Source organism: Mytilus edulis, chromosome 3 (assembly GCF_963676685.1).
Source record: "Mytilus edulis chromosome 3, xbMytEdul2.2, whole genome shotgun sequence".
Classification (NCBI taxonomy): Eukaryota; Metazoa; Mollusca; class Bivalvia; order Mytilida; family Mytilidae; genus Mytilus; species Mytilus edulis.
The window spans coordinates 48,747,610-48,774,367 of NC_092346.1; the positions used below are offsets into that span (position 1 = coordinate 48,747,610).

The 26,758-nt window shown below is 30.4% G+C and overlaps 1 protein-coding gene across 1 annotated transcript; it reads right to left on the minus strand.

Moving 5' to 3' along the window:
• Nucleotides 1-391: 391 nt before the first annotated feature.
• On the minus strand, nt 392-26,521 carry LOC139515290 (E3 ubiquitin-protein ligase RNF167-like). The gene is made up of 9 exons (XM_071304858.1): nt 26,444-26,521; nt 23,412-23,486; nt 23,061-23,195; nt 22,334-22,418; nt 18,889-18,979; nt 13,366-13,510; nt 11,303-11,459; nt 3,721-3,801; nt 392-1,600 (listed from the first exon to the last, which is right to left on the minus strand). The coding sequence occupies exons 1-9, from the start codon at nt 26,519-26,521 to the stop codon at nt 1,506-1,508; spliced, it is 942 nt and encodes a 313-aa protein (XP_071160959.1). The 3' UTR covers nt 392-1,505.
• Nucleotides 26,522-26,758: the final 237 nt, after the last annotated feature.

Sequence of the window (26,758 nt, forward strand, 5' to 3'; positions counted from 1 at the left end):
GTATCTTAAACTTTAATATGATCACTCAGTACACATGCAACATATATTATAGCTTTGTTTTTCATCTTTAATGAATCGAAGAAGATGTGAGTGTACACTAATGAGACGTCAACTCAATGAAAAAATAATCAAATGACATCAATTATGGGGTCAATATGCGTTTTTATAAAAAGACCGATATATTTACAATGGATCAAGCTTCAAATTGTTTTCCACCATCGTTAAAAAGCTTAACAGGCCACAAATTATATTAAAGCCAGGTTTCTGCTGTTCAGTATTTATCCTTGATCTAGATTCGTATATTGATTTTTAATCTTTGATTTACTTTGAAATTCGTATATTGTTTTAATCTTTGGAAAACTGTGAAAAATTGCAATATGTGATTTAAAAAAAAATATATATATATACTGTTTATCATGTACATCTTTTTTACACGTTGGTAAATATGGCCTCTTTGTGTGGTGTTTTCAATTTACAAAGCATTTGTTCTAACTTTTTGCTAGGCTATGTATCGAAAACTTCTGTCTACTCCAGAGCACCTGATTTCACTCCCGGTTTTAAGTAGAGTTCGTGTTGTTTCTTATTTATTATTTATAACTATTGATGTAAATGTCCTTTGGTTTTGTGAGTCTTTAATAAGTTTCTTCGTATTCTCTATACTAAACATGCGGTAAATGACACGTAAACCTAAACCTATGCATTTGTTTCTCCTAAGCCCTGGTGGGTAAAAGAGCGAAGGACAAACTAGATGTTGGTTGGAACTATTCCTAATATTTTTATGTATTTTCTACTAGAGGTTGACGTCTCACACTAATTTTCAACAATTGACATTGTTTTCAATTTACAAAGCATATTATATATTTGATCAAAAGACAAATAATTTAATATGTTTTTAATGTTCGATAAAGATTTCAAAAGAAGAGTTAATGTGACAATTTAAAATAATACTTTTAGTAACCATTAGAAACCTTTGCACGATTATCTTATAGGTGATATTTTTGAAAATCAAATGTTTGCTGTTTTATGAATTTTACAATTATTACTACCCTGAGTAGTTTTTTTAGAGCCATATGGTTGCAAATTACAAGATGCCATATACATTTTACAACTTAATATATCACTTCAAACCTTACTTAAGTCATCATGTGTTCATATTGAAAATGCTAGCCTTGTTTTTTTAATAACCATATTCGCATGTCCTCGAAGTTGTTTAATGAAAAACCGCACTTAAAGGATAAGCGAAATTTGATATCTATTTTTTTCTGGTTGTAAAGGTCAATTTGCAATTGCAAAAATGTAGATATAAGAATAAGATTTGAAATCTTAATAGTTGCAAACAGAATGATTGGTTACATTAAATTGATTAATTTGAAATGATATCAATGCGTATTTGAAAGTTTAAAATTTGCTTTTTAATATGCTTATGATTTGGAATGCTCATTATCATACACCAGATATTATGGAAAAGTATAAATGTTTTGATGAACAGCGGTATGCAAAAGTGTTTATTCAGGCATAACAATAACAACTCGTCTGCACATAGGACAATTCTGTTTTCTTCTTTCTTTCAACCATGGTGTTATACAATCAACATGGAACTCTGAAATATAAGCGAAGATATTATTGTATAATATGCTTTAACTATCCAGACATTTTTGTATAACTAAAATGATATAATTTAATAATTTATGTTAAAGCGATTGTAATTTGAAAGTACAATCTAATACGATATTTAAAATCTTTTCCTATCGTTAATACTCCTATTCAAGTTATACGTACGTTTAAAATTGCTATGAACAACACAAAAAGTTTTTAAGTGGAACATATCAGTTTTTCAAACTGGAAAAAAACTTGGTTTTGAAGAGATTGGTGAAACCGAATCTTTGACTATGTGTTATCTTTTTCTCTTCAAATCGTAATTTCCATAGTCTATTAATATCTTTGAAGCATGATTTTTTTTATATCAATTTAATTGGTTTTGACTTTTAACTAGCTTTCAGGAACTGCCAGTATTTTCAAATCGTACTTTTGTGTTACCTGTTGATACAATTTGTAATGCAGTTTTGTTATTCAATGTTCACTTATTTTGTGTTATATCTCGTCTCATAATGTTTTATATATAACACCTTTGATAAGTATTAAGTATGACAAAAAATTGTCGCTTCTAACACCAAATTTATTTATTTTGAATAAAATAATTCCGTACTCGATTTACTCTTACAACAAAATTATTATATTTAACTGTGTACATTACTTTATTCAACGCCGTTTTATTTTATGTTATACTTGTCTTTCGGATATTGGTTTAAATGTCACTCATTTTTTATTAATATTGTGTTAACATTGTGTCATAGATAAAATGTATTTTTTTATTGTATGTTTACTTATTTTTGTTGATATGTCTTTTGATTGAGTTACGTCATTTCAATAGATATTTTATAGTGTTTCTTTCTATGCAGTGATGTTACACTATTATTTTAGGATAGTGTGAAGGTTGGCGCCTGTTAAAAATCACAAGTAATTCTCGTTTCTCGTATTTGATATAGATTTGACCGATGGTTTCCTGTTTGAATGGTTTTGCACTAGTCATTTGTGTGGCTCTTTATAGCTTTGCACTCATGCCACATCGTTCAAGACAAAGGGACAGATGTATGCCTTTCATTCAGACCTATTTTTTGTATTGTTGTGGCTGCGTTATTTAAATCCACACAAATTTAATGGTGGTGTTCTGCATCATTTTTGTAAAGGCGATATCAATTTGTTTCTCATGCATGTATATACATTTTTATTTTATCAATTTCATATAAAAAAGGCAACAGTAGTATACTGCTGTTCGAAATTCATTAATCGAAAGAGAAAAACAAATCCGGGCAACAATTGAATGCAAAACCGAGGGAAACGTATCAAATATAAGAGAACTACGATACAACAGAAACACAACATTAAAATGTAACACACACAGAAACGAACTATAATACAACAATGGCCATTTTCCTGACTTGGTACAGGGCATTTTAAGAAGATAAAAAATGGTGCGTTGAACCTGGTTTTGCGGCATGCCAAACCTCCTGTTTTAATGGCAATGTAAAAAGGGATTTGATTGTTTCGAGTTTTGAATACAATAACAGTTGCAAGACTAACTGGCATTTAATTATATTGAAAACAGATTACATTTCAATGTAAGGAACAGTGAAGAATTTAAAAAACTAGACTATGAACTATGTACTATGGATTAAAAATAAACTCATAGAGTAATCAGGGAAGCCCTGTAATAGTGTACGCCAAACGCGTGTTGTGTCTACAAAAGATCTATCAATGACGCTCAAATCCAATCTTTATTAGGCAAGATTCAGTGCAAAGGTAAAAAGCATTGAGGAAGATTTTGCTAAGATAATCAATTATTGCAGTAGACAATTCTTTGTTTTTCCAAAATAAAAAATATGGTTAACAGTATATAACTTAACCTTAAAAGTGATTTTTTTTTTCATAAGATAAAATGGGTTCACTTTCTACAATAATTTCCACACAAAAGATTGTATGAACTGAATACACCAGCTGGTATTAATAAAAAAAAAATATTTTTTAGAAACAATAACCACTTATGAAACAGGATATATTTTCACTTACGATTGACATTTTATTTTGTTCTTCTATCCATACATACTTCTATGATACTGCTACAAAATTTCAAAACAATTCGTTGTTTTTAAAAACACTCACCATGTTCACAAGGTAAAATCCATAACTTGTCTTTCTCCTCAAACTCCTTTAGGCATATAGAGCACATTTTGTATCGATGATCTGCAAAAGTAAAGATGTAAAAACTGACTGCTTGCAATTATTTGATGGCTATGATAGATGTAACATACTTTTGTAAATATTTTTTTTAAGAAACTCTAAAGAACATAAAAGAACTCGATAATAAAGTTTGCATCATAAATCAATTAATGTATTAGAGAGACAATAGTTTATCAGTGTTTAAAACTCAAAACTTGAGTGCAGCATCTTATAAGAAACAAGCAGAGTGTCAAATTAATGAAATAAAAGGTTCCCTTTTTTCTTGATAAATTGCATGGTGGAAACAAGGGGCATAATTCCTTTGAAAAAATAAATGAATGACACTGATGTTTTAATTTGTCCAAGATATACTAAAATAAACCATTAGTTTAAGTTTCATATGCAGGTGAATTAAGTATATTATGCAAAATATGTAAAGGAAATTTTCAATTACAAAATTGCTATCGTCTCGTTGGTAATGTATACTGGTACTGAGATGACAACTTATATCTACTTCAAGGTATATGTATCAGTCTAAATACGAGACATAGGACGCTGTGTCTGTTGTTTCTGTAATGTCTGGTTCTGAGGGATATATTAAAGAAAGGTTTGTATTGCTAATGTAGAGAAAATCTTCAATATGTCTGAAAACATGCGCAGTTTATCATTGATATGGTCATAATTATAAATTTACGTTTACAAAACTTTAATTTTATTGAATTCTAAGGCTTTTCTACCACATGAATTGATTACCTTAGCTGTATTTGGCAAAAGTTTTGGGAATTTTTTGGTTCTAAATGCTCTTCAACTTCGTCCTTAATTTTTGGCTTCTGAAGTTTTCTTTTTATTCGATTCGAACGTCACTGATGAGTCATTTGTAGACGAAACGCTCTACAAAGGGTGTCTGGCTTTGTCTTATGGTGTGATGTCTGGCTCAAACACAAAATAATATCTGTATCTTTGATGGGTTAATTTAAAGAATTGGCTTCTTTGGTCTTCTAGTTTTGACAATTGTCTGACGAAATTCCAGCTTATATGAAAAAAGTTCGTCAAGGAGAGACTCACAGATTGTTCCCATAGAAATGCCGACAATATGTTGAAAAATTCGACTTCATAATTCAACCAATATTTGGTCAATAAGAAATTTGAGCATACTTGTTCCTTAGTGTAGCATGTGTGACCATTTGTTCACTATTAACAAAATATGATGTATGGTATCCAAAAGATACACATTTATAGCGTATTCAATCATTTGTTATGTTGAAAAGCATTGCTTATTATTTCCTTAACACGATTTTTCAATTTCACATGGGGAATGGTGATATATACAGGGTCGAAAAATCAAAAGTTTTGATAGAATTGTTGTCAGAGAAAGATCGAGATTTTACATTATCCAGAAGATCTGTAGATGTTTTTATAATCCACATATGGTTAATACCATTACAGTTTCACAATATTTCTGACGACTCTTCTTCACTGCGGACATGATTTTTGTAAATATAATACATTAAAGGCTATCATTCGTACAAGTGAGAGGTTTAGTGCTATAAAACCAGGTTCAATCCACCATTTTCTACATTTGAAAATGCCTGTACCAAGTCAGGAATATGACAGTTCTTGTCCGTTCGTTTTTTTTTGTGTTTTGTCATTTGATTTTGCCATGTGATTAGGGACTTTCCGAATTGATGTTCTTCTGAGCTCAGTATTTTTGTGATTTTACTTTTTTTTTATGTTACCTATGGATTTCAACGAGCAGTTTGATGCCTTGATGCATGTTAGTAAATGGCAACTAAACATGCAGAAAGCTTATTACTTGGCTCTGAAAATGCCAGTGATTCAGCTGTATACAAATAGTGACCAAGTGTCAATAATGAACCTGCCCATACGAGGTAAACAGGAAAAACATGTAGTTCTATATAGAGACCTTCTAATGCAATTACCACTAGAAAGTTCCATGTGAAGTTTAAAAAACGCCAGAGGAAAATTTATTTAGTAGAGTTGAAAGACGTGTAAATTGTTAAAAAAGATAACCATATTTTATTATGGTATGCTTCTAAATCCCTATCGAGAGGATAGTGCTTGATTTTCTTATGATAAAGACATTATCTTACAATTAGTTTAATTGAAGTCTTCATCTGGAATGTCAGTAACTGCTAGTAGTCCTTTATTAATGTATGTATCGTAGCCTTGTTGTCGTGTTTCTTTTGTTACCTAATCGGACTCAGACTTATTTTAAACTAGATTTTACTGTACGTATTGATGTGTGTTTGTTTATTCTACATTGGCTAGATGTATAGGGGAGGATGAAGATCTCACAAAACATATTTCACTCCGCTGCATTTTTGCGCCTGTTCAAAGTCAAACGTATCCATTGTTATTCTTTTACTTTTTTTTAATTGCAGTTTTATTTACTCGTTTTTGAGTTTAGTATGACCGGACGAAGCGTGTATTCATTTTGGTCTCTTGTGGTGAGTTGTGTCCTTGGAAATCATACCACATAGTCTTCTTTATATTAATTATTTGGACTATCATCTACCTGACTTTAACCATTATATCTATCAATTGTATTTATATGATCAATAGTTATCAAAGATACCTTGCTTATTTAATACACCAGACGCGCGTTTCGTCTTCATAAAACGTATCAGTGACGCTCAGATCAAAATAGTTATAAAGCCAAAGAAGTACAAAGTTGGAATATTCCCACAAAATTATCTTTTGGTTAAAAATAAATGTTTCTACTAATCCGATAATAAACATCGTATCTAAACAGTAGTGTCAGATCATCTTTGGACAATAATTGCTTAATCAGCAGTTAAATGTATTTTTTTATTAATATGTTTTTATATATACTTCTTTAAATAATTTAGAATCAGTTTTTGGAAAGGATCTCGAACCGTAAACACCGGACTCAATATTGTAACATCGTTTAAACCTGGTACCTTTTGTTTGCTTTTATTCGTGTGTTTCTCTGTCCTATATGTTTCCTCATTTATTTGTATTATAGTCCGGTCATGTAACGTTGTCATTTAAATGTTATATCTTATTCGTGTGTTTCTCTGTCCTATATGTTTTCACATTTATTTGTATTATAGTCCAGTCATGTAACGTTATCATTTAAATGTTATATATAATATTGCGATAAAAACGGGAGGTTTGGCATGCCCCAAAATCAGGTTCAACCCACCATTTTTCTTCTTAAGGTAGAATCATAGTATACCGCCATCTTCGATTGTACAATATCAATACAAAATCGGTTTAGTTATATGTCCAAATCTGCAAATTTGGAGACAGATTGGCAATTTAATGGGAAAACTGTTTATTTATTCAGATAAAACTTGATGATTTATTGTATTATTCAAAATAATTAAACAAATATTATTTTTTTTGTTTTTGAATATTTTTTTTAAATGAGCCATTTAATGGATGATAACTCTTTAAGTAAAAAAAAATCATTTTTACTTGTAGCAAGAAAGCAAGTTCGGTGACGTCATTTTATATTTTAATTTTCTTAAAACATATATTAAAACCTATCTTCTCAAAATTTATTTCCAAATTCTATCCTATAGAAATTTGCTTATGCACAAAAATGTGTTTTTTCGTCTAAAATTGAGGCAATTTTCAACGACTCATAGTTAAACCTATACTTTGTTTATTATATTTAAAAAAAAAAACAATGTAAAATCTTTATTTTGGCAAATTTCAAGGAAATTCTGTCCGAAAAAGTTATTACTTATGATCTACCTTCAAATGTATGGCACGCCGTTATTATGTTTATTCAATTTCGAGATATCTTATTAAGTTAAATAAGATATCTTATAAACTAATTGGGATATCTTTTTACTTTTAGAGATCTCTTATATATTAATTGAGATATCTGATTTATTGAATAAGATATCTTATATATTAAATAATATATCTTATTAAAATGTTTATAAAGATATCTTATTAAATATATAAGATATCTTATTTAAAATATAAGATATCTCTATTAATTTATACAATATCTTATTAACTATATAAGATATCTTTTATATAGTTTATTATAGAGATATCTTATTTACCTAATAAGATATCTCCATAAGTTAATAAGATATCTCTATTAGTTTATAAGATATCTCTTTTAATTAATAAGATATCACTATTAGTTTATAAGATATCTCTATTAATCAATAAGATATCTTATAAAGTATGTATTTAAAAGATATCTTTATAAAGAAGTAAGATATCTTATATACTTTATAAAATATCTTATTAATTAATAGAGATATCTTATTAACTTATAGAGATATCTTATAAACTAATAGAGATATATAATAAACTAATAGATATATCTTATAAACTTTTAGAGATATCTTATTAACTTATAGAGATATCTTATTAACTTATAGAGATATCTTATAAACTAATAGAGATATCTTATAAACTTTTAGAGACATCTTATTAACTTCTAGAGATATCTTATTTAATTGGTTATAAAGATATCTCTAATAGTTTATAAGATATCTCTATTAATTAATAAGATATCTCTATTAGTTTTATAAGATATCTCTATTAATTAATAAGATATCTTATAAAGTATGTATTTAAAAGATATCTTTATAGAGAAGTAAGATATCTTATATACTTTATAAGATATCTTATTAATTAATAGAGATATCTTATTAACTTATAGAGATATCTTAAAAACTAATAAAGATATCTTATAAACTAAAAGAGATATCTTATTTACTTTCAAATTAAATAAGATATCTTATAAAAATTAAAAATATCTTAATACTTAATAAGATATCTTGTTAAATAAATAAGATATCTTCAAATTTGAATAAATATAAAAACGGCGTGCCATACAAATGTCCTGTACCAAGTCAGGAAATTGGACATTGTTATAGTATAGTTTGTTTCTGTGTGTGTTTCAATTTAATGTTGTGTTTTTGTTGTGTTGCAGTTCTCTTATATTTGATGTATTTCCTGCAATTTTTGTTTGTAACCCGGATTTGTTTTTTTCTCAATTGATTTATGAATTTTGAACAGCGGTATACTACTTGTGCCTTTATTTATTTTCTTGTTGGATCGTTTATGGAATCGTTTATTAAATTGTATACCACCAAGCAAATAATCTGGTTATATATATGAAGTCCATTTTCACTGAACTATTACACTTTATAGGGGTCAGCTGAAGCCAACCTTTTCACTGTGCTGAAGATACATTGGTGACCTTCGACTTTGTTTGGTTTTTTTTTTTCTTTGTTCTGGTCGGTGTTGTTGTCTCTTGAAAATTGAGCTTAAGTGCCATACATTGTTCTATTATGTTAGAAAATGAACAAATTAAAAACTTAATTGTTGATGCTTCATCCGGCAACAAATTTGAAACCATAGTGCCGAATGAAACTACTTATATATAACATATAAAACTAGTCGAGACATACCAGCACAGCTATGTCATCCTGCCTAACATGACACATTCGGATACGTAGCATTCACACATTTGATGTTCTGGATATATATGTAAATACCCGATTCCAACCACATCTGGTCGTTTGGAAAGAAAATTAAATCTTACTTCGAATCTGTGGTATTCCGATCCAAAGAGCAGAACTGCTATCCTCATAATTGTGCATGTATACTGTAGCAATATGTTTTTAACAGAAAAAAGCTGTATATCTTGTTCGATAAGGACTTGGAGCATTGCTTAATGAGTGGTTTAAGTAGTAATGTATTACTATCCTGTTAACATTGATATTGATAGTTTAAACCTGCGCATCACAAGAACGTAAAACTGTTCTCTTAGGTGGCAAGTTATATAAAATTGAGAAAGGAAATGGTGAATATGTCAAAGCGACAACCACCCGACCATAGAGCAAACAACAGCCGAAGGCAACCAATGGGTCTTCAATGCAGCGAGAATTCCCGCACCCGTAGGTGTCCCTCAGCCGGCCCCTAAAATATGCATAATAGTACAGTGACAATGGACGCCATACTAAACTCCGAATTATACACAAGAAACCAAAATTTAAAATCATACAAGACTAACAAAGGCCAGAGGCTCCTGACTTGGGACAGGCGCAAAATTGCGGCGGGGTTAAACATGTTTATGAGATCTCAACCCTCCCCCTATACCTCTAGCCAATGTAGAAAAGTAAAAGAATAACAATACGCACATTAAAATTCAGTTCAAGAGAAGTCCGAGTCTGATGTCAAAAGATGTAACAAAAGAAAATAAATAAAATGACAATAATACATAAATAACAACAGACTACTAGCAGTTAACTGACATGCCAGCTCCAGACCTCAATTAAACTGATTGAAAGATTATGTCTTCATCATATGAATATCAGGTACAATCCCTCCCGTTAGGGGTTTAGTATCATACTATCATAAAATATATGAGAAGAACATAACCCGTGTCATGCCAACAACTGTTTTTTTTAGAAATAAATGTGTTTAGTTCCGATGCAAAGACCCTATCAGTGAATCAATGTTAAAGCCAAAATATGCAATCTTTAATGACCTGACAACAGTATCGTAACTATATCCCCTTTTAATAAGTCTATTTAAAGGTTTTGTTAGTTTCTGAGGAGAATACTGACATTTTTGTGCTTTATAAAGAATATTTCCATAAAATTTTGGATGTGAAATACCTGAACGTATAAGATGTCTGCATGTTGAGTTATATTTACGAATTATTTCCTTATACCGGTGATAAAATTTAGTAAATGTTTTGACCAGTTTGTGATATCGAAAACCCTGGTGTAATAATTTTTCAGTAATACATAAATTTCTCTCGCTAAAATCTAATACATTGTTACATACACGAGCGAATCGTACAAGTTGAGATATATAAACACCATAAGATGGTGACAAGGGAACGTCACCATCTAAAAATGGATAATTAACAATAGGAAATGAAAAATCATCTCTTTTATCATAAATTTTTGTATTAAGCTTCCCGTTTATGATATAGATATCAAGATCGAGGAAAGGGCAGTGGTCATTGTTATCATTAGCTTTATTTAAAGTAAGTTCTACAGGATAAATTTCTTTAGTATACATACTGAAGTCGTCATTATTTAGAGCCAATATATCATCCAAATATCTAAAAGTATTGTTAAATTTTTGTATCAAATGTTGTTTTGATGGGTCTTTGCTAATTTTAGTCATAAATTGTAACTCATAACAATACAAAAACAGGTCCGCAATAAGTGGTGCACAGTTAGTCCCCATTGGAATTCCAATAACTTGACGATATACGGAATCTCCAAAGCGAACAAAAATGTTATCAAGTAAAAATTCAAGTGCATATATATGTTAACATTTGTACCCTGTGTGTTGTTTGGAAATATCATTATGATGACAATTAACTAATATAACATTATTCCGGTTGCATTCATTCTTTCTCATATAAATGTCGGGCCGGGTGACAAGTAAAGCATCTTTTAAAAACTCATAAGAATCCATGCTTATGTCCTAGCAGCCTTAACAATCTACAAAAATTGAAACTACATTTGTGTTACAGTAAATTTACCTTTCTTAAATTTAGCAGCATGAACTGAACATGCTGCTAATGTACATCTTTTCCATGGTTGCATACTAGACAAATCTACATTTGTTGGTTCTGTTGTTCTTCTTGGTGTTATTCCTATTGTCGTCTCCTTGCCAGCTGTCATTCGTCTTATACACTTCTGAAACCATGTAACATGTGTTTACTTCTTTAATTGATCTTTTTTCATAAAATATGTTTAATTGCTACATTATGTAGTATCGTGTTAATTAAAATGTTTGTATGTTTGAATTATCTTTTGATGTTTTGATCCTATATAACTGATGGGTTTGATATTTATAAAACTTAGTGCCTTTTGAGTAGTTATTAGTCATGTGCTGACAATGCTACTAGTGTGTTGTAAAAATACGTACTTCAAACGTTAAATTAATGTTATCAATCAAAAAACGAAAAATCTTAGGGTTTTTTTTTGGGTTTGGTCATAGATATCAAAGGTACCAAGATTATAATTTAATATGCCATACGCGCGTCTCGTCTACGTAAGATTTATCAGTGACGCTCAGATTAAATTTTAAAAAGTACTAAATTGAAGAGCATTGAGGAATCAGAGTGATATTTCAGAAAGTATGATTCGTCCCGTCCTGTGACAAATACATTTAAAATTGAGAATTGAATTCATATATCTTCTTTGGCTATTCTGTTTTCATGAAACAAAGCATGGCCAACTCTTTCAATTTGTTTTTTTTTTTGGTTGAAATGGTGAATAAGTGTAAAGTGTAGAATGTTTTAATACTTTTGTAAGTTGAACAGACTTATATTGAATGCACTCAAAAAGATCCTTGAAACTTTTTTGTATCTAAATCAGATTCACTCCAACTAGAATCATACAGTTTTTTTCTAAATCCACAGCTGTCATTTAACTACGGAAATAGTATTATTCAAGAGAAAAGATATATAGAAAAGATTTTATTTTGGCATCAATTTCAAATAAGCTATCATATCACTCAGGAAGTTATTATTCAAAACTGGAATTACTTTTAGCTGATTGTATTCCTTGTATCAAAGAAAAGACCAACAAAGCATATACATTTTGAATCTGATAATAAAGCATAACTAACCTTGTGTTTGTATTTTTCATAATCTTCGTAATTTTAAATGGATAAGGATATTATTTGTAGATAGGTTTTTTTTTGTCATATTTATTTCTTCACATTTTATTTTTTTGTTCATAAAAAAACGTTCTTTTGAATGGATTTCGTATATTATTTGTAGATCTCTTTTTGTCATATATAGCTCTTCACATTTTTCTGTTCTTATACATGCCTGACTTTTACTTGTTTGGCTTTGAACGTCCTGAAGAAAGTAAATCTAGACGATTAATATCAATAAACTGTTATTTCATTATTTATTATTTGAATTAAACATATATGACTTATTATAATACGTTATGTACTTTATACTTTAAGGGCATAATATACAGTTACAGTGGAGGAAATGACGTTGCTACCGTAAATTGTTATTTTCGCGACGTCAAACTACGACCTATCGGGAAAAAATCAGTTTTTGACTGATTTTTATCATTTAAACTTATGGAACTTTAAAACGAGTTCATGGACCACTCTTTAAAATGCCATTTGGTTTGATTACGTATTAAAGACCATAATGTGTTCAAATGAAAATGTAAATAGTGTAATTATTTTAATTAAATAAATATACAGAAGAACATAAATTTTAGTTATTTGGAAAAAAAACAAATTGCACAAATTTAAACTACAGTTATATAAAACAGAATTTACAAATAAATTAAAAACAGTTTCAGTTTATCTGTTAAAACAAAAAAGTTATGTATTTCTATCGAAAGGAAAAATACGTCCACAAATCCGAATTTCGAGCAAATATAAAAAAAATTCGACCTCACTTTACTGAAAAAGTAGCACATGAAGGTATATTTTTAGTTACATATTTGATTTAATCAGGTAAATAAAAGCCTATATGCAAATTGTTAGCAAACTGTCAATATGGGCTCAAAACTGTATCGTAAGCCCTTAAGCACTACTTTACATATTTGGAAAAAAGATTGAACTCACTTTAACAAGATGAACACAACAGGAAACTACCGCTAGGGATACCAATGATCCAAAAACTAAGCCAGGTATGAGGTATGCCAATTTATCGTCGCTGCTGTGGACTTTGATAGTATTAAACACTATACTAAATATTCGAACGTCAGCACTAAAATTAAATTGTGTTATGATTACTTATAAAAGCTATTACTATACCTTACATTTATATATATATATATATATTACAAATAATTCTCTCAATTAATACATTATCACGTGACATGGATGTTATTATGTTAAATTTCAAGGAAGGAAGAATAACCTTTAGAATTTACACCAAATATATATAATCATATATTTCACCGGCGAAAAAACAAAATGGCAGCTATAACGTTACATTGGAAGCCAATCGAGAGACGAGAAAATAAGACTTTGGACATGAATGTAGTGTCAGCGGATGATTTTTTTTTTATAAGAGGTCCTTTTCAGGGCCATCAAAATAATACAAAATATTCTACCTTTGTTGTACAATTTTGAAATATTAGTTCGCAAATATATTTTCAAACTTCAGCTGGTGTTTATTTATACGTAAGTATGAAGATAGTGTTCAAACGGCCCTTCCACTCTTAGTTCGGTATAATCAAACAATTGGAGCCCTAAGAATGGATTGATATCCAAAATTGTCAACCCTTAAAAGTTATTTCACTTCGGACTGCGACTAGTGTGAATCTACTTTCTTATGTTGACAGTTGTGGATATTCACCTTCATGAAATAAAGTGCAAACCAATAATTCTAATGTTGAAAAATTATTCATTTTTCTTTCAAAAGTAACAGTTCTAATAAAAGGTTTAGAATAACGAACAATTATTTCAAATTACAAACAAAATGTAAGCATTCATTTTCCTTGATTCTATTAGATGGTAATAAATTAGTTTTTCTCTTTTTTTGCGCTTTTTGCACATTTCTTTATTGATGTAATAAAAATATTTCTGAAATAATCGGTTCTCAAGAAAAGATTGGTCGAAATTTTATTGTGACGTCAAATTTCTTTTTTTTTCTGAGTTTTCCTATTGTGTGACATAATGTAACCATGCTTGATGACGACAAATAAAAAGGACACTGACAGGGACAGGTATAGAACTGTCAAGATTGTATCATAGAAGGTAATTATAATATTTTGGAAGATTTTCATTTGACGGCGGTGGCGGTAGTGGACTATTAAATTTTGACTCGTCCGTGACGTTCAGATAAAAAAATATCCCTATTAAAAACTTTTGTAAAGGGTTTGTATGGCAACTTGAAAATTATATGGAGTCGCATATAGTATGTATAATTTAAATTAATGTGTAATATGGAAAACATGTCCAACTGTCGCGAAATTTGATTCGTGTTTTTCTTTCTTTAACTGACCTCGCTACGGTAAATTTAGCAGTGGAATGTGATATCTGATTTTTCAAAGAGCTCAAGGCATCTAGAATGTATATCAAAGACTTCAGTTCGGGAGATTGAAACATCGGTGTCGGACTAATAGTTGATTATTCCAGAATTAAAATTGGTAATTCCAGAACTAAATATGATAATTCCAAGATAAAGGTCGGTGGTTTTAGTTTGGCGGACCGAACAGAGAGAATGCTCTCTTTTTGTATTTTCTCTGGGTTTTTTTCAAATTAAATAAATAAATGTTCAACGTTATGTGTATTACATATGAAATAAAAAAGATTTTAAAACCAAAACTAGATGATGGCTAAATATTGTACCAACGGAACCTCCCTCAATGTAAATGGCTTTGGGGACGATTTTAAACATGTAAACGTAAATCCATGTTAATTTGGTTAAGAAAAAATTCAAAAAAGGAATGGGTGTAGATATTTTTTGCACAGGGGAAACTTATAATGTGTTGCTTTTTTTTATAAACAATTCAACAGATTATAAATTAAAGGAGTACATATCAGATGAAAACGGAGGGTATTCCGTGTTAATTGTTTAAATTGATAACACCGATTTTGTTTTTGTAAATTATTATGCACCAACCAAAAATAGTTTGAAAATGAACCAATGGAGTATATTGGAAACATTAAAATTTTATTAAATAAAAAGTTAGATTTTTATACGATACTTAATCCATCTTTAGACACAACTGGTGATTCAAAGTTTAACACACTTGTTAAATATACGAGTAAATTAGACGGTTTTATAGACGAATATGAGTTATGTGAAATTTGGAGAACTAAAAAGTTTGATTCTAGATTATACACTTGGTGTAAAAGAAACCCTCTTTTACAATGGCGTTTAGATTTTTGGTTGATATCGAATTTCTTTTCAAGCAGTGTAACAAACACACCCATAGTTCTATTTATAAAAACCGATCATAGTCTTAATAAATTGACACTGTCTTGCAAAAACTTCAATGAGAGAGGTCCTGGTTGTTGGAAATTCAACTCTAGATTAATGATAGATACAGATTATGTGGAAGTAGTTAAAAATGATATACTATCGAAATTTGATAATTAAGATCAAAATTAAGAACATGAAATTTAAAATGGAAATTATAAAAAGTGAAATAAGTGGGGCACCCGTAAAATATTCAAATGAGTATAAAATTATGAGAAAGAAATTCTAATTTCAAAAAGAAACGACAAGACGAAATTAATAAAACTCTCACTCGTTCATATTTAGATACAAATATAAAATTTTTTTGATTGAATAAGATATTGTTAAAGAAGATTTAGGGCAACATAGTTAATAATCAAACAAGGGTGCTAGTATTCAATCACATGCCGAGCACTACGAAGGCAATAAAAGAAATTCAAAATATGTCTTGTTATTTTAAAAAAACGCAATTTAGAACAAGAGGCTCTTAAGAACCTGTGTCGCTCACCTTGGTCTATGTGCATATTAAACAAAAGGACACAGATGGATTAATGACAAAATTTTGGTGATGGTGATGTGTTTGTAGATCTTACTATACTGAACATTCTTGCTACTTACGATTATCTCTATCTATAATGAACTTGATCCATTGGTTACAGAGTAAAATATTTTGTTAAAATTTACAAAAATTTACAAAATTTATGAAAATTGTTAAAAATTGACTATAAATGGGTAACAACTCCTTAAGGGCATACGATACAGTTTTAATCCCGTATTTACAGTTTGATGAAAATATCTATGTAGACTAATTTTTGCCTGATTAAATCAAATATGTAATAAAAAATATACCTTCATGTGCTACTTTTTGAGTTGAATGAGGTCGAAATTTTGTATATTTGCTAAAAATTCGGATTTCTGGCCGTATTTTCCCTTTCGAAAGAAATCCATAACTTTTTTTGTTTTAAAAGATAAACACAAATAGTTTTTTGTTAAATGATTTGTAATTTCTGTATTTTATAAGTATCCTAAAAATTTATGCATTTTTAATTTAAAAATAAGTCATTTTTATAAAATGGTCATGAATTGAGATAAAAACGTATCTTTTACTGTATATTTATTAAAATTAAAAAAAATTGCACTATTTACAGTTTTATAAAATTTGGTCCACATAATCTCCCTGCAAAATGAAACAAAATGTCGTTTTAAAAAATTGGGGTCCATGCACTCGTTTTCAAATTAAATCAGTTTGAACAATAAAAATCAGTCCAAAAATGCATCTATTCCCGATATGTCATACTTTGACGTCGCGAAAATAACATTTTACGTTAGCAACGTCATTACCTCCCCTGTAACTGTATTGTATGCCCTTAAGGGTTTTAATGACCATTTTGGTCATGTTGACTCATTTGTAGAGTTTACTTTGTTGAACATTATTGCTGTTTATAGTATATCTATATCTATAATGATATTCAAGATAATAACCAAGAACGGCAAAATTTCATTATAAACTACCAATTCAGTGGCAGCAACCCAACAACCGGTTGTCTGATTTATCTGAAAATTTAGGATAGATAGATCTTGACTTGCATTGGCTAGAGGTATAGAGGGAGGGTAAAGATCTCACAATCATGTTTAACCACGCGGCATTTTTGCGCCTGTCCAAAGTCAGGAGCCTCTGACCTTTGTTAGTCTTGTATTATTTTAACTTTTAGTTGAAGACCTGTTGGTGACCTTCTGCTGTTGTCTGCTCTATGGTCGGGTTGTTGTCTCTTTGGCACATTCCCCATTTCTATTCTCAATTGTATTGATGAACAATTTAACTCTGTCCGATTTGCTCTAAATGCTTTGGTTTCAGAGTTATAAGCCAAAATCTACATTTTACCCCCTATGTTCTATTTTTAGCCATGGCGGCCATCTTGGTTGGTTGGCTGGGTCACCGCACACTTTTTTTTAAACTAGATACCTCAATAAAGATTGTAGTCAAATAAGGTAAAATTTGGCCCAGTAGTTTCAGAGGAGAAGATTTTTGTAAAAGTTAACGACGACGGACGACGGACGCCAAGTGATGAAAAAAGCTCACTTGGCCCTGTGGGCCAGGTGAGCTAAAAAAGATTGTAAACGACATTGAAATTATGTCACACAAAAATATCAAAACGAGAGATAAAGTTTTATGAAAATCTGTGTTCATCAAAAAGAAGACTTTGACAAATAATCTGGTGATTCTATATTTTTTTTTTATAAGGATCTTATTCCAAAGACAGATGAGGAAAAAAGATATATTCGATGCAGATATTTCAGATTCTTAGCGCGTTTATGTTTTGAAAACATTTACAAATAATTGAAGCTCTGGTATAGACGGGATAACTACTGCGTTTTACAAATTTTCTAGAATGACATAAAACAAATATATTCTAGAAAGCTATGAATATTCAATCGAGATCGGAACCATCCAAATACACTAAAGACGGGGTATCCTTACTTTCGCCTCAATAGAAGGATAAAGGCAGAACGCTCTTGCTGAACTGACGTCATCTTGCTCTCTTTAATTTTGATTACAAATTATTAGCCAAAGTTATTGCAGAAAGAATTAAAAAAAAATCTTTTAAAACTAATAGTAACTTGTAAGTTTTACGTGTACGGCAAATGGTTAAGATGAGTAAAAGATATATTTTTAAACAAGTTAAACTGATAAAGCCTCAGCACTTGTTGTACCAGTACAAAGTAATGATATCTTGATCGTGTATCGGTCGTTGCGGTGTATTTTCGTTTGTTAGTCGTGTTTGTCTTTTTAAATCCAGGTTGGCTGCTGGTTTTTGATCTGATTGAGTTGTTTGATAATATTGTATATCGTTTTTGTCATCATAGATTACCAATGCTTAAAAATGAAATAAGTTGATTCCTGTATGGCACACAAAATATTGAAAAGATTTACTAAAACCACACAAAGTACGAACTAACTAAGACAAATGGAAGTAAGACAATATATTGGCAGAAGCTAACCCTAAGATTGATTAGCTTGTTTTCAAGAGTTTAGATACGAATAGAATCGGTAAACGTGGAATTAAGTTTCAAACTAAATCTTCTGATCATCATAATCTCAAGTATTTAATATCAAAAACAATTGGCTACAAGGAGGTCTTAAAAAAATTATAAATAATATGTAAATGTATACCTACTCTGTTTCATTTTTGTTATCAAGGAACATTAATCTTAAATAGTTTCCATTGTGCGCTGATAATAATGCTGTTGGAATCTGAGTCTTAGTGTCTGTAATTCGACAAAAAAAGTAACACACATTTGAAATAATAGAAGGTATGACATTGAAAAATTATCATTATTATTATTATTATTGCATAGCAATATAATATTTCCCACAGAAAGTAGCCAAAAATTAGCGTGTAATAAATTCCAATATTGCACTAGTGCAAAAATTTCACGACGTCATCAACGACAGAATCTTAGTTTAAACAAATTTTTACTTACAAATATTATGTTGCTATACAATAAAAGGATTATTGCATGACTATTGGGGAATATTGTCCCTCGTAGAACATATATTGCACTCGCAAGCTCGGGACAAAATTCCCAAATATTCATGCAATAACCTTATATTATTATTAATATTATTATTGTTATTATTAATATTTTTATTATTATTATAAATAATATTATTATTATTATTATTATTATTATTATTATTATTATTATTATTATTATTATTATTATTATTATTATTATTATTATTATTATTATTATTAATATTATTATTAATATTATTAGGTCTTTACACCTTTCCGTGGAAAGACCTATTGATTTTGTTCTGATTATTATGTTGTTTTTTTTCCTCCGCCTAATTTTTTTCTTGCGTAATATTGACGTTTCAAAAGATGTCGCTTAGATATTTGGAATATGATATCGTAAAGCGTATGCACTTTTAAAACTGACAACTGCGTAACCAAATACTTTACGTTGTAAGAGTTATCTCCCCAAACACTGTTTTTCTTGTGGCCACTACTCCTTCGCAACCATAAAAGATTACGAAAGATTTATTTTACCAAATTGCTCGTTACATCTTCAGGATTCGGAGTTTAATTTTGTCCAAAGCTATCCGGAGACTCCATATGAGAGTTATTTCCCCTTATGTATATGATATAAGTGATTTGCATTTCTAACTGGTAAACCATAAGTGATAGAGACCTAGGGTCTTTTGATTTGAGATCCTTGATCCAAAAAAAATAAAAATAAGGTCAAGGTCAAAGGTCAAGGTCACATTCTAAATTTTTTTTTGGGCTTATTTTTACTAGTTTTCAAAACCTTATAACATATCAACATCTTATTGTCACTAAATTGTTAGTTGCGACATGCCGTTACTTATAAATTTTGTTTGAAAGGGTGCGTAAACAATAAATAGGAGTTTTTGCCCATCTTATATTTAGCAATTATGCGTAAAGTGATATAACTCATTTACCATACATAATAAAGACCTAGGGTCATTTGATTTGAGATCCTTGGTTTATGACCTTGAAATTGAGGTAATTTGCACGTTCTAGATTTTGACCTTTGCTTTAAATTCATATTTATACATCATAAAGGCATAGGAAATAACATTTTAAACTGATTTTTCATATTTCAATATCAAAACAGATCTTTACTAGTGGAAAGACCTATTGTTTTTCTTCTGATTATTAGGTCTTTCCACTTTTCTGTGGAAAGACCTATTGTTTTTCTTTTGAATATTTTTTTTTTCTTCCGCCTAATTTTGTTGATGCGATAAATATTTGTTTCGCAACATGTCGCTTAGATATTTGGTATATGATATCGAACAGTTTATGAGCTTTTGAAATTTACCCTGCGTAACCGAATACTTTTCTTTGTAGGAGTTATCTCCCCAAACACTGTTTTCCTTGTGTCCACAACTCCTTCGCAACCGTAAAAGATTACTACAAATTTATTTTATAAAATTGCTAGTTATAGCCTTTACATAATTTGTCGAATTTCGACCGAAGCAATATGAACGCTCCATATGAGATTTATTTCCCCTTTTGTATCTGAAATTTTGGAATGTATTTAAAACTGGAACACCACAAGTGATAGAGACCTAGGATCTTCTGATTTGAGGTCCTTGGTCCAAAAAAATGAAATTAGGTCAAGGTCAAAGGTCAAGGTCATATTCTTATTTTTGAATTAGGCTATTTTCCACTCATTTCCAGAAACCGTATAAGATATCGACAAATTATTTTGACTAAATTGAGAGTTGCGACATGTCGTAACTTAATAATTTTAGTTGAAAGGGTGCCTAGAAAATAAATGGGAGTTTTTGCCCCTATCATATCTAAAATTATGTGTAAAAGTGATATAACTTATTAACCATACATATTAGAAACCTAGGGTCTTTTGATTTGAGATCCTAAGTTTGTGACCTTGAAATTGAGGTCAAGGTCATAGGTTAATTTGACGTTCTAGATTTTGACCTTTGCTTTAAATTCATATTTATACATCATAAAGCCATATGAACTGACATTTTAGACTGATTTTTAATATTTTAATATCAAAATAGATATTAACTGGTGGAAAGACCTTCAATTGTTCTCTGAACAATTGGTTTTTAATTTATTTATTTTTTTCTTCCGCCAAATTTTGTTCTTGCAATAAACATTTGTTTCGCAATATGTCGCTTAGATATTTTGTATATGATATCGAACAGTTTATGTGCTTTTGAAATTTACCCTGCGTAACCGAATACTTTTCTTTGTAGGAGTTATCTCCCCAAACACTGTTTTCCTTGTGTCCACAACTCCTTCGCAACCGTTAAAGATTACAACAAATTTATTTTATAAAATTGCTAGTTATATCCTTCGCATGATTTGTCCAATTTCAACCGAAGCAATATGAACGCTCCATATGAGAGTTATTTCCCTTTTTGTATTTGAAATTTTAAAATGTATTTTAAACTGGAACACCATAAGTGATAGAGACCTAGGATCTTCTGATTTGAGGTCCTTGGTCCAAAAAAATGAAATAAGGTCAAGGTCAAAGGTCAAGGTCATATTCTTATTTTTGAATTAGGCTTATTTCCACTCATTTCCAGAAACCGTATAAGATATCGACAAATTATTTTGACTAAATTGATAGTTGCGACATGTCGTAACTTAATAATTTTAGTTGAAAGGGTGCCTAGACAATGAATGGGAGTTTTTGCCCCTATCATATCTAAAATTATGTGTAAAAGTGATATAACTTATTAACCATACATATTAGAGACCTAGGGTCTTTTGATTTGAGATCCTAAGTTTGTGACCTTGAAATTGAGGTAAGGTCATAGGTTAATTTGACTTTCTAGATTTTGACCTTTGCTTTAAATTCATATCTATACATCATAAAGCCATATGAACTGACATTTTAGACTGATTTTTAATATTTTAATATCAAAATAGATATTAACTGGTGGAAAGACCTTCAATTGTTCTCTGAACAATTGGTTTTTAATTATTATTATTATTATTATTATTATTATTATTATTATTATTATTATTATTATTATTATTATTATTATTATTATTATTATTATTATTATTACATAATGGTTATTATTAAGGACTTGATACTGTAAAGTTTACCAACCTCTCCATAACGCTCTAAAGAGATTCTGTTCAGAATATGTATATATAATAGCTGCAACAAATTTCATACGTTGTGCAAAAAGCATCTGAAAAAAAACAAATAGACATACAAACGTTAGTTATCTTTAATAATTCAGCATTTCATGAAACCAAATTCAACAAAAATGAAGTTTTAACACAGTGATGACTGCTGTAACCATATTTTGACTATTTCATATATTTTGTCTGTTTTGTTCACGCATCGTTGTAAATATCACGGAATTTAACGAGACTGTTGTAAAAGTGAGAGGTTTAGCGATATAAAACCAGGTTTAATGCACCTTTTTCAACATTTGAAAATGTTTGTACCGAGTCAGGAATATGACAGTTATTGTCCATTCGTTTGATGTGTTTTGTAAATTTGGTTTTGCGATGTGATTAGGGACTTTCCGATCGATTTTTCTTCAGAGTTCAGTATTTTTGGGATTTTACTTTTGAACGCTTTAAAAATTCATCGTTGATTTCAGAAACTTTAACGAAAAACTAACGTTCCAATTCTTTCACTCAAATTACATCAAATAGATAGGTTTTGGTTTATTTTCTTATATCCTGTATGTAGAGGTCCGTGTTTGGACAATCTACTCGCATATCCAAGTATTTGTACATCCCTTAAATTCAAAATGCTGAAGTTACATCAAAAACAATGTAAGCCTTACGGGCTTAATAAAGTGTTATTTTAGTTTCATTACCATACTTTCCAATTCACAACCATCATATATTTCGATCAGTGCAATCATTGGCGTAGTGCTATCATATAGTTGAGGTTGAAACTCATAGTATTCGCATGTATTGTTGACTGTTTGCTCGAAATAGAAAAGTTTACCCTGAAATTAAATTTGCTTATTTGTTAAGCAAGTAATCTTCCAATTGAATTTGAAATAGTTTTTGATACACAAATGTTTTTTGTCTGTCATACTTTATTTAAAAAAACCAGAAAGATTAAAAAATTAAATATTAAGTTTCTTTTTAATCTTTATCAAAAAAAGTAAAATATCCTTAACCGTGAGACGCAAAGAACATTTTAGTAAAGAAAAACTTACCTGAGTAAAAGTTTTTGTAAAATATCGTCCATTTCCTATGATAAGGGGAAACTTAATTATTTTTCCATCTTTGATCTGAAATTGTTTTTGAAAAGTATAACTGTAAGTTATTACTTAAAACCCTTTCGATATGTGTAAAATCTTCAAGAGAAAAAAACATTTCACATTGCCGATTCAATTGAGCCTAAAACACTAAATACTAATTCGATTGCAACAGGCGCATTTCAAAATAGTTGTCTCTTCAATGATAATTTGTGCCATTGGTATTAATTTGACATCCAAGTTCAAACTAAAAAGTTTTTAACCCCGAAAAAAAGCAAATTCTGATATTTGATCAAAATCGTAAAAATATTCTGTGTCCCACGGAACAGACCTAATCTGGAGAAGTTTGCCATAGCTGGGGTTATACATTCACCATTTTTACTGCCGTCCTTCACATGACCATTCCCGATTAAATTTGGAAAAGGTCTGATCAAGATCCTGTGAATCGTTGATGGAATTCAAACTGTAATCTAAATTTGTAAAAACAAACAAAATAATCAGGACAACAATCAAATATTGTTCATGAAGCGTCGATATGCAACCGTTTACAAGCAAATTTGTTCCGATAATCCCGTTCTCAATCCGATTCTAATTCGATTTGTATCTTTCGCAGGGTAAAATTCGACCAAGACTGTTATGATTGCGTCCCGATTCTACCGAATGTAATCCGACATATATCAGACAGCTACTAGACAGTGAACCGACGCAGAAGGAAGGTATCCTTTAAAAAATTGTCTGCATACTCGGGATTATCAGATACTGTCGAAACGTAATCTTATCACAGTCTGCTCTACCGCATTGCAAACGGATTTGTCTGGTATCAGTCGTATCGTGTTCTGTAATTGTCGACTATAACGTGGGTATCAATGACGAAGTTTGCATTAATAACGGGAATGTTTCGGAATAGTTTTTGCAAAGACGTTTCATATTCGACAAGCTCTGGATGCAGAAAACAGCAATGAAATTTTTTTTTCCAGATTATTCCCGTTCCACTAAACATCGTCCAGAAAACACAACACATTGTTAGGATTTTGATCCGATACAGCAGAATCTGTCATGACATAGTCACACTTGTAATCTGACTAGAAGAATATCGACTGGGACTCCCCGACTGTTACTGGACGCACCTAGCTGTTAGGGTGCTTGTCCGAACTATCCGCACTATTCCCGACCCGTAGGAATCTGTTACGAGTTTAAATGACTGCGTTCAGACAATGATAGAACATTCCAGGATAGTAATCCAACTTTATCTTTTCGTGTCTTGTCGTTGTTTGATCTCCAACGGGATCAGTAATTGGCAATGTGTTAACGCGTCATGATCCGATTGAGTCTAGATTGCATCCATATTTTGCCGAATGCGAACCGTGTTTCTTCCGGTACAGTCCAGTTATCAGGTAGCAATACACAGTTAGGAGTTTAGTTTCGCATTATGGCCACGGTGGATTTTTCAAATAAGAAATTTATTGTGTAATAAAATTCTTTTTTAGACAACTGAGTATTAATTTAACCTTCAAAGATGGTTTATAAGAATATCGAGATTATTTTTTACATGTTTTATTGGCTATTTTCTGTTTGACTCTCCGTATTTTCATAGCTAGACCGGCCATTTGTCCAGAAATAAATGTAGTGTTTACAAACACTTTTTTTCTACACGAATTTTTTGACGCAGTTATATAAAAAAAAATGAGATAAAAGGCAAATGATTTTCATTGGATTTTCTGAAAGATATATGTAATCTGTTTCAGATAAGGTATTACTTCAAGCGATTGAAATTCTACTTTAGCCAAATTTTGGGATAATATGTGACATCTTTCCCCCCCCCCCCCTTTTTGCGATGTTTTATAGCAAATAAATGCAGATTGTTGCAATGGATACATTCAAAAGAAATGATATTTTACCATTTTATATACTGAATATAAAATGTATGGAAGATTCTGATTACATACATATGCACATATATGACACAAACAGTAAGCTTAATATTGCAAGAAAGCAATGAAAAGGAGATGGTAATTAAAGGCAACAGTAGTATACCGCTGTTCAAAACTCATAAATCTATGGACAAAATTATGAATTTGGGATAGAAAAGTACCGTTACTCGTCTTATAGTACACTCAAATATAGGAGAAAACAAACGACACAACGGAAACACAACGTAAATATATTACACACACAGAAACGAACTATGATATAAAGATTTATGAGGGCAAATTTTGAATTTCTTTCCTAACTGTTTATTGCTACCTCAATACGAAAATCAGAATGATATCCACGTCCCGACAACTACAGAACACGATTCGATGGAAGTCAGGCAAAGCCGTAAGCATTTGCAATTCAACGGACTGTAATGAGTTTGTGTTCCGGAAGTACCTGATTATCCCGAATATGGCAATTTTTATATAACGCGGCCATCACATAAACGGCTTTCTAATGGATATCTTTACTGTCTGGTCACTGACTGAATTATGTCTGATCGCATTCGGCAGAATAGGGATGCTGTCGGGACACATTTTGTCGTTGTATACCATGCAAAAGATACAAATCGAAAAAGATTCGGATTGAGAAAAGGATTATCGGAACAAATTTTCCTGGCTTGATTAAATTGATCTTGATCAGACTTTTGACAAATTTTAATCCGGAATGGTCCAACCAAGGACGACAGTAAAAAATCGTGAATATGTGACCCAAGCTGGAAAAAGCTTGATAAGGATATACGCATATTTTTCTCTCAGTACCAACAAAATAGGGATCTTCAAAACTTCAAAAAGGTAATATTTTATATTCATCGTTGAAATATTTTGCTGTCTCCAACACACTACCAATTCATTTCCCAACACACACCACCTACCCCGCCCTTTCATATTATCTTTATGTCGCTAGGCAAATTTGAAACTAAGATTGCATTTATAAACAAAACCCTTCGAAAGTATAGACCTGCATAATGAATATTTATAGAACAACAAAGAAGTTTGTTAACATATTGTACTTACTCTATCTATTGTCAACAATCTTCCAGTAACATTAAGAGCCAGATATAGTAATATTATCGTAAAACGTACATCTATCATGTTGTTTATTCTAAGTTAAGAAGATTTAAATACACCATGTTCTGAAAAAAATGTGTGATACATGTCATATAAAATTATGTAATAATATATTCAAACATGAAAATATATAGCTAGAAAAATTCTCATATATAAAGATGTGGTGTGATTGCCAATGAGACAAATATCCACAAGGGACCAAGAGATAATAATGTTAGTAACTCTAGGTGAAAATACTATATCCCCAACAATGCAATAAAC